The sequence below is a fragment of the Cyprinodon variegatus genome, unplaced genomic scaffold (assembly GCF_000732505.1).
Source record: "Cyprinodon variegatus isolate N-32 unplaced genomic scaffold, C_variegatus-1.0 Scaffold926, whole genome shotgun sequence".
Classification (NCBI taxonomy): domain Eukaryota; kingdom Metazoa; phylum Chordata; class Actinopteri; order Cyprinodontiformes; family Cyprinodontidae; genus Cyprinodon; species Cyprinodon variegatus.
This window is the reverse complement of record NW_015151379.1, coordinates 105,953-115,500: the sequence shown is the minus strand read 5'-3', so window position 1 is coordinate 115,500 and position 9,548 is coordinate 105,953. Positions and strand designations below refer to the sequence as shown.

General features: G+C 39.8%; 1 protein-coding gene across 3 annotated transcripts in view; it reads left to right on the top strand.

Moving 5' to 3' along the window:
- Nucleotides 1-8,440, top strand: part of ipo13 (importin 13) — a 47,126-nt gene extending 38,686 nt beyond the window's left edge. The window contains exons 18-23 of one of the 3 annotated variants that reach the window (XM_015398317.1): nt 1,079-1,131; nt 5,646-5,712; nt 5,815-5,873; nt 5,971-6,060; nt 6,546-6,727; nt 6,823-8,440. In XM_015398317.1, coding sequence (XP_015253803.1) covers nt 1,079-1,131; nt 5,646-5,712; nt 5,815-5,873; nt 5,971-6,060; nt 6,546-6,727; nt 6,823-6,919 — 548 coding nt within the window. In that variant the 3' untranslated portion in view covers nt 6,920-8,440. Of the gene's footprint in view, nt 1-1,078; nt 1,132-5,645; nt 5,713-5,814; nt 5,874-5,970; nt 6,061-6,545; nt 6,728-6,819 lie in introns of those variants that run through there. The other 2 variants (XM_015398316.1, XR_001481987.1) reach the window with 2 other exon arrangements.
- Nucleotides 8,441-9,548: the final 1,108 nt, after the last annotated feature.

Here is a 9,548-nt window from a genome sequence, read left to right as displayed (position 1 = left end):
TGCATTTAGAGTGACCTACGATGACGGCGGAAAGAAAGCTGGGGATAAAAGTGCAACAGTGTGCAAGCATTGTGTAACACGTTTTGTTTATGCTAACAGCAACACGACCAACATGTCAGGCTAACAATCAACATATACCAAACCGAACCGAAAACCGTGACCTGAAACCGTGAACCGAACCGTGGATTTTGTGAACCGTTCCACCCCTACAGTAGGTTATAGAGGGCTCTGTATCCTCTCAGAGGATCATATGGTGGATGAAAGCTGCATGTCTGTGAACAGACAAAGCTGGGCGCTCACTATAGACACCTGCTATGCTTCTTTTTTTTCCCTTCAACATCATTTCTAACTCATCTGATTATTTGATGTATTTAAATCCTCGATGTTTCTGTGGAAAAAAACACCTAGAAAAGATGTTTGCCTGTAAATTTTAAGCATTTTCTAATGTTATTTGTATTTTCTAAGAAGTCTTGTAATTTGTGTGCAGCATAGGGGAGGTGATGTCATACAGTAAAAGGCTGTGTCTTATAGACTGAAGCGTAGATTCTAGGAACCAGAAGGATTCGTTTAAATGGATCTTTCTGGCAGCTTCTCTGCTAGGTCTTTCTTTAAATCCAAGAGGGAATGTGATTCTTTTGATTTGAACATGAAGCTGCTGCTGGTACAGGAAGGGGGGTCCGTTCAGCTTCAGTAGCCCCCCCCCCTCATCCTGTAACGGTAGCACAGGTGCCTCCTGGGTTCCCGCTCCAAACCCACCTTTGCTTTTTAGGTTTCTTTGTTTTTCTCTCGTTACTTCTCTTTTTTGTTTCCCTCCAAACAGACCCATGTGTTCGTCCTCTGCCTGTTGTTTGTTTTTGGTTGGTCTCTTCTTCAAAGACTTTGCCAAAGCTTCATATGCCCCCCCCTCCCACCCCACTCCTCTGCCCCTTTGTTCCTTACTCACATGTAAATTATTTGGATGAAATATTTTTGGTTCTCTTTTATTTCCACATGACTGTTGAATCTATTAAGTTGCTGTTTGTATATTATTCTTATTCTCTCTTATGATTTGTTAAGTTTCATCTTTATTATATTATAGGACCCAGGGATCATCCTGATATTGTTGATTCATTTATGCAACTCCAAGCTCAGGTGTGTTTTTTGGTTTCTTATTTCATTCACTTTGGGTTTCTCTCTCTTTCTTTCTCCTCTTAATTCTCACTCTTCTTCTATCGTCCTCTCCTTCTCTCTAAAGCTCTTTCTTTTCTTTGTTACTGGGCCCTAAGGTGTCCCATCACAAAGCAGAGGCAGTGGAATGAAACACTCCAGGGAGCTGTTTGAAAAAGGGACATTCGTCTCTCCTCAGATGCTTTTAGACTCTAACAGTCGCCTCGCCACTCAAACCTGAGTTCCTGTAGAATTTAGTTTTGCTTGCAGAATCCACCAGTAAAAATAAGGGCTGAAACAATTAACTAGATTAATCGATCATTCAAATAATCTCGAACTAATTTAGTAATCAATTAATCGTTAAAAAACTTAACTTTAGTTAATGAAGCGAACAAAAAAATATGTAAACATTTTGTTTAAGATTAAATAGATGTTTCTGTCTGTAATTATGCTCTATCAGAACTTTTCAAGTGGAAAAGTTTGTTACACCTGGTTTATTTTAGCAAAAAGTCTTCCTTAAGGATTATTTAACCGATAATTAATAGAATACCCCAAAACAATAATTGATAAATTAATTGATTTGTTAAATAATCATTAGTTGCAGCCCTACTCACAATACTTTGATTTAGAAGAAAAAAAAGTCAGACTGTAATGTTTGATAAACGAGGGGAAGAAAATATGGAAAAGTGAATTTAAATAATTTAGTTCAAAACTAGAATACGTTTATAGATCCAATCCACATAGGTTGATACAGTTTAAGCATCTATTTCTTTAAATCTCTGTGATTGATCTTGAATGGCCTGGAGTCAGTGATGGCCGATATTCAGTTTCTCAGAAAATGGGAATACTAAGGTGATGTAACAAGATTTAAACAAAGAAATGAAACAGGCTCCTTCTGTAGGAAGTCCTGCATCAACGCAGAGATCAGCGTGTGGCTCTGCTGAGGCTTCGGCCTTGTCTGCGGTGTCCTGTTTCTGATCAATACTCCAAACACTTTCTGGGGTTTGATCTGTTTCACTGGAAAAACGACCTAGAAATAAGTAAAAATTTCTTAAATTAAGTGCATTTACTATTAATTTGAGTAGGTAAATGAGATAGTTTGGCAATGGATTGAGTATTTTTACTCTTAAAATAAAATATTTAGACCATAAGCACTTGAAATAAGTCAATGCAATTGTGTTTTCTTATTTGACGTGTAAAGTGTCTTGTTCCATCGGCAAAATGTCTCTTTTACCTCCTCAGTCCAACAGCAAATGCACTTATTTTAAGAAAAAATTACTTATCTAGATTTAGATTTTTTTCCAGCTGCTTCCACACAAGCATAATGACGTCATTAAAGCAGGTATTCAGACTGTTGGCAGAAGGTGATGCTTTTCAGCAGAGCTTAAAGCTCTCTAAAGTGCTAGAACCTGCCTTGACTTTGAAATTGATAAAACATGGTGGAGCGATGCTGACTGGGGAGCAAACGTCACATTGAACTCTGGGACCTTGGTTTCCAAACTAAATGCTAAATCTGCTTTTATTTTAAAGAGGGCTTTGGACAGGGAGCAGCTTGTTCTGTCTCCACTTGCTAAGAAGTTTCGGATGTGTTTTGATCCAGGAGCAGCTTGACACAAGACTATAGTAAATGCTGCAAAAATTATTCACACCCCAAGGAGGAACTGAGTTTATAACGTTCTTTTTAAAGACATTTTTATTTCTATTTTCATTCCAGATGAGCCGAGTATTAAACAAAATACCATTTAATAAATAAATCTGTTTTCAAAAATGATTTATCTTTTTACTTTATGATCTAAAATGACATTACAGCATGTATTTATAGCCTCTAAAGAATAAGAAATTAATAATTTCCAATGATACAGTGAAGGTTTATCTAGATGAGCTCCAAATTAGCGCCACAATCTATAAATTCATGCTTATCTCTGTAAAATAACATGCATATAATAAAGAACATACAAAATAACCGGCTAATAATAAGAGTATCATGAATTTGGCAACAGTCTTTCATTAATTAGAAACAAATAATAAATTAGTAAAGTGATGCAAAGATGTTCAAGTCAGTAAAAAAAACACATTATTTGTCTCAATGCCCAAACAGCAGATGTTGACCTGAAGATAGAAGTATTGATTTTAATTTTTTCCCAACAGCCTGGTTGACTATTTAATATAAGGGGTCTATTTTTCCTGTGAAGCGAAAACAAAAACAGTATATATATATATATATATATATATATATATATATATATACTCTTAATGCACATTTTTCCTCCTTGTTTGCACCTTCTTTAATTACTATGCCAATATGTAAACAATGAATCTCTCCGCTGTGAGATCAATAAAGCTCATCTAATCTAACAACTTTAATTCTTTATTTCTCACAGTTAATATTGTTTAATTAACTTTAACCTACTAGTTCCCTGGCACCAAATGTTCAGCATGCTTCCTCTGAATATCCTGGAAGGCAGCAGCCTGTGATCTTCTCAGGCAGTGACCTTCTATAGTTTCCCGCCTTGTGGATTCCCTCTATAACAGTCTACTTAATAAATCTACTTCATCAATTTCTTCGCTATAATAGAATCTTTCTTCGATAGATTCAAGTTTTATTGGTCTTATGTTAGTTTTTTTCATTTTCTGAGAAACTGAATGATGGGTTTTTTTTATCAGCTGTTAGCCAAGATCACCAATATTAGCAGAAATAAACACTTAAAAAAAGAAATAGATGATTTTCTTAATATATCCTACTTTACTGATATTTCTTTCATAGTTTCTCTTTTTCACAGCATTAACAGAAAGATGTTTTAAAACTGCTCATTTAAACAGAAAGGCAACAATTGTTTACATTGCTGTTAAAATCAGGTGTCATTTATAAAAACTTGTGCAGAATATTATTCCTGTCTGCCTTGGTTTTTATCTAGCCGGGCTGCCTGCTCTGCCAGAGGCTGCAGTCAGCTAGGTAAGGGGGGGGGGTTACTGGTGTCTTCAGGTACTTTAAGGTTTCATAGAGCTCTTTTCCAAATGACTTTAAACTCTCCCACACATGTTGCTGTGGACTGCTGGTCAGCTGGAGGAAATTAGGGCATAACGTGTCTGGAAATGTTTCTGATATTTTTCTTGACTGGATCCTTTTCTGAACCTCTTGTCTTACTTGCAAGCAAAGGAGAAACCCCGTTGCCTCTATCAGCCAGCTGAGCAGCAGTGTGGAGCACTGTGTGGGGGAGAGAGAGAACTACATCACTCTTTTCTTTAACCAAACCTGTTTTTAGACTTTGAGAGGAATTCAAACTTTCACTGCGCTCCTTAATATCAATTAAAAGCAGATGTAATTTATTCTAGGCCTGAAACAATTAATTGGGATTAATCAATTATTGAAATAATCAACTAGTTTAGTTATCGATTTATTTGTTAATTGGAGTGTAGACTCTAAAACATGAATTTAGCTGACAGAGGAACCCATTTAGAGCAGTAATTATACCAAAATTGCTAAAAATAATATGTAAACATTTTGCATTAAAGATAAACCTTTTCTATCAATCTGCTCTATCCAAAATATTTTCCAGAAGTTTTAGTTTCACCTGGTTTAGTTTGGTAAAAAGTCTTCTTTATGCAACCTTTTTCTATTCGATCATTAATCGAGAAAAAATAATCGACTGATTGATTAGCAAAATACTCGTTAGTTGCAGACGTAATTAACAATATGCCGTTTAAAGCAGCCAAATGTGTCTGAATTGTTCTTCACTGACACATTAGGATTGAAAAGCATCATTTGTAAATCGTTTAGCTGACACTGAGCCGTCATCAGGTGGTTCCAGGTGACTGGTTAGTCTTTGAGCCCAGTCCTCCTCTGAAGTCATTCCAGCCCAGAGCCGATCAAAGCCCAAATGAATTAATATTCAGCTAATATTAATCTGCACCAACTAATTGGCTGATGGCTCTCTCGTTTTTATTCTATTTTTGTCTTTTGTCTTCATTCTTCCTTTGTTTTCTATCTTTGGATAGATCTGGCCTTTTCTCCCTGTCCCTCTCTCCCTCTCTCCTCTCCTCCATCCTGAATAAGTTCATTATTATGAGATGAGTTGTCTTTCTCTTTATCTGCACATGTTAATTACTTATTACACACTTCTGTTGCATATTCTGTCCAGTCAACCAAAAAACAAGGAAGATGCAATAGAGTTGAAGTTGAATCAAAGCCAAAAACCACCATTGCCTTTAGTTTTTGACTTAAGTTTCAAATGATTTCAAAGTTTGATTTTTTGCAATTTGTTTGTTATACCTGCATCAGTTCTGCATTGGAGGATCTCCGTATGCGTTTGGATAGAGAGCACTGTAGCCTGGTAGGCAGATCTGGTCCTCTGTTGCCATCAGATCCGGCTACCAGGCTTAGCGGGTGTTGTTGTTGACAGTATTCTGAAGGAGCTTATGCAGTGGAATGTGGCTGAGCAGTAGCGAACGAGTCGGGCCTTCAGAAACGTAATGCCTTATCGCTTTTATCTGCCTCGTAGGCCCTCAAACGGAAGCCCGACTTGTTCTTGTCGGAGAGTCTTGATGTGAAGGCAGTTTTCCACTGCGGTAAGTCGGCACCGGACTCTTTCAGGCACGCCTCCCCGTGCAGAGATCCACTCGGCACATGTCGACATGACAATGATTTCCATCTTCTTCTCCAAACTTTAGGAATTCTGTCTCTAAAGTTTCCAGAGGCCCCAACGGTCAAGTCAACATGTCTGTTCTTTGTAAGCATCACATGCGCATAAATACACACTGCTAAATGTCTACAGTTTGTCTTTAAAATGTCTGAAATGTTTGGTTTTTTTGGGGGGGGTTTGGTAGACGGAGCTGCTGCCGCACTGCTCAGACGTCCCTCCGTTAGCCAGGGTGGTACAGGAGGACGGCAAGCTTTTGGTGCAAGCTGTGCTAGAGGTAAGTAACACTACCTTACCTCTTTTCTTTCAACCTTTTTAAGATTTCAGAACCTAGATGTGTGTTTGAACGCAGCCCCATTTGTTTATGTTCCCTAAGTAGAATAAAATTCAGTCAAACATCTACAGGTATGTCCATCCCCGAGAACATTGGTAACCAAACCGCATCATGAAGACCAAGGGGTGCAGCAGACAGGCAGGGGAAAAAGTTAGGAAGACGCTCAAAGCAGGGATTTGGTTATTTAACGACAAACTTGAACGATCTCCCAAAGCTTTGAACATCAAAGAGTTCATCCATCAACTGCAAACGGACATGAATCTAAATCAGAGAAAACGTCAAGAAGCATGCGGCTAATATGAAAATGCTAAATGCAAAGTGTGAAGCATGGCAGTGGCAGCGTCATGCAGTGGGGAGGCTTTGCTTTTTAAACATTTTAATTTGCATAAATGTTAAAAACCAGGGTGTCTTTTTTCCTCCTCTTCCAGGGCATTGGGGGCGGAGCTTCCCGGAGTCTGATGGACCAGTTTGCAGAAGTGTTGTTCAGTCTCAATAAGCACTGCTTCTCTCTGCTCGCCGTGTGGCTGAAAGAGGCACTGCAACCCCCGGGCTTCCCTTCGTCCCGCATCACCACTGAACAAAAAGACAACTTCTCACAGCAGATACTGAGGTATCAACCACTGGATTAGAAATTAAGATTAGAGAACATAGAGGAATACTTCTACTCACTGTTTTTCTTTGTCCCCCCCCTCTTTTGAAAAGCAGAGAGCGGGTAAACAAGCGGAGGGTGAAGGACATAGTGAAAGAGTTCACACTGCTATGCAGAGGCCTGCACGGTACAGAGTACGCTGCTGAATACTGAATCACTGCCCCTCCACCTCCCGGCGAACGGTAACCTTCGTCCTCAGCGCAAATATCTGGACGCCACAGCAACAAAGCTCTTCAAGCCCATAAGGAAATCAAGAAAAGATTGTAACGATAATCCATCCAGACACAGAACCCAGCACAGAGCTGCCATCGGATCAGCAAACTTCAACTCCCAGCAGGCCTCAGAGGAGGCCTCCTCTTTGCTGCATCGATTTCTTTCTCGCCGCTTTAAGATTGATTGCTTCTGTCCCCTCTCTTTGCTCCTTTAAAGGTCATTGTGTTGGACGGGTTTGGAGCGGCTCACCAGCCCGCTGCCTCCTCCCATCTTTGGCTTGTTCTGCCTTTCTGGATCTTCCTGTGGTTCCCTACGTTCGTTTGCTGGTTATTAGCATCTATATAAAATGGTAGTGGTATCGTACGTAGCTACTTGACATTATTTTTCAAAGTAAACCGACTTAATTCTATAAATGTCTATGTAAATACAAATAGATGGTTCCAGTCCTGCTGCTGCTAATAGGATAAAAAAGGAGCGATTCTGCAGGAAGTTCATCCGGTGTTTGCTCCAGGCCTCTGTGATCTCTGCATTTGCCAAATTATAATAATTATTTTGTGACTTTCTGTTTTATTAAAAGCTTTTTAAGGGGTGTGAGTAGGGAAGAGAAAAAGCTGAAAACCACAATACTTGGACTTTATACAGTCAACAAGCTCTCTGTCTGAGAGGCTGTACCTCATGTATGTATAATCCCACCCGGTCCAACTGCAGTCTCCTCTTTTACCCTGAAGTAAAGCGGCGAGAACAACGGCGACCGGCGCCATGATGGAAGCTGCTAAGAAGGGAACTAGGCATTTAAGACAAGGGGCTGCTTAGTCGCTGTAATAGTGCAGAAATATTAATCTAAGTTGTGCATATTAACAGTTACTGCTGAACACTTGCGTATTTGAGTGTACGGGTGTCCTCATATCTGTATGTACGAAGGTTTTGCACATGTATCTTTTTTCAGCACTTATGTTGGACCTATGGTACAAATGCATCATTTCTGTTCTTCAAAGAGCCCATTTTCTTCTTCTTCTTCTTCTTCACACCATGCTCACTCAGGCACGCTCCTCAGAGAGACTGACCTAGAGCATCCAGCATGTCACGGACTGCGCTGCTCCTCGGCAGCCATCCTTTATCCACGTCGCCTCATTGTCAAACCCCACCCATCCATCCACGTCTCTCACCAAGCACTGCTATTAACAAACGCTTGTGATCAAGCTACCCAGAATCCTCTGGGTCACTGCCTTGGAAAGGATCAGAGGACCGGGCGCCGTATCCCTGACGGAGGGAGTTTCTCCACGCCGACATTCTGTGCTCATCCTTTTCCGCCTGTGATGCTACGGCTGTCATTTACACTATCCTGTGAAGCGGCAGCACTCGGCATCCGAATCGTACCTTGTGATAAAACTTTTATCTCAGTATATTCCTTCTGTCTTATCCGAGGTGCCTGCAGACATGTAGCATGTATGTGTTTCGGGGTGGGGGAGGGGGGTGTTGGGGCTAATTTATGAGCTGAAGGTTGATCTGCAGCGATGGACGAAGACGGAGACCCAAGGCAGGAATCACTTTTGATGCAAGCTGCTTTGCTTTAGTCCTACTGCACTACGAACGTCTTGCTGTTCATCACTGATCCCTGGTTTGTGTTCTCCTCTTAGTCCAAAGTGAGAGGAGGAGAACTCTCCACAGTTTGGAGTCGTAGGCGGATGAGGGGAGGAAGGAATGAGATGTACAGTGGTCTTTTTGTACCTTGGCTTTAATTTATTAAATATATCTGAGACTGCAGCTATTGACGTCTTGGGTTTGTGGGTGTTTTCTTTTTTTTCTGTTAAAGATCTATTTATTCTGCAGCTCAGTTAAGTAGACAGATCTTGTTTAAGCTTGATAAACTCCTCCTTATTCAACTTAACTACATTTTTAGTTTAACAGGGCTTTCTAATAAGCTTTAATATTTATACATGCTAAAGGGATTTATCCATAAGGTGCGTTCCAATTAGGCAGAGTCAAAACACAGTCTAGTTTATTTATATTGGAGTTTTTTTATGGCTGGATTTAATAAAACATTTATAAAGAATAACCCAAAGCAATCCCTAATCAGTGATCTTTTTATTATGCTTAAACAGTTTGCCCTGCTCCTCTTTATTAACCCCCCCCTAATGGTTCAACTGTATCCAATTTTTCTTTTATTATTAAATCCATGCAGTACTTTCACGTTAGTCTCAAATATGCTGTAGTCCTACAGGGGGCAGTTTAACAGATTTAAAGTCAGAATTTGATTAGAATGATGCTAATAGAGGAGGAAAAAACAAGGAATGCACTAATTAAAGGATGTTCTCAATGCTGCTGATGCATTATGTGTCTCCAGAGGGAGCTGCGTTATGTTGGAGGGTAGTTTACTTGATTAGATGATATTTTACAACAAAATAGCATAAAAACTGAAAAGAGGACCATGATGTGTTTTAAAGGCTAAAAAACTAGGAACTCAGGAACTTTATTGATCTCACACTGGAGAAATTTACCTCTGCTTTTATCCCATTCCCTTGGGGAGCAGCGGGCTGCCATTGTGCGCCGCCCTGGGAGCAGAGTGGTG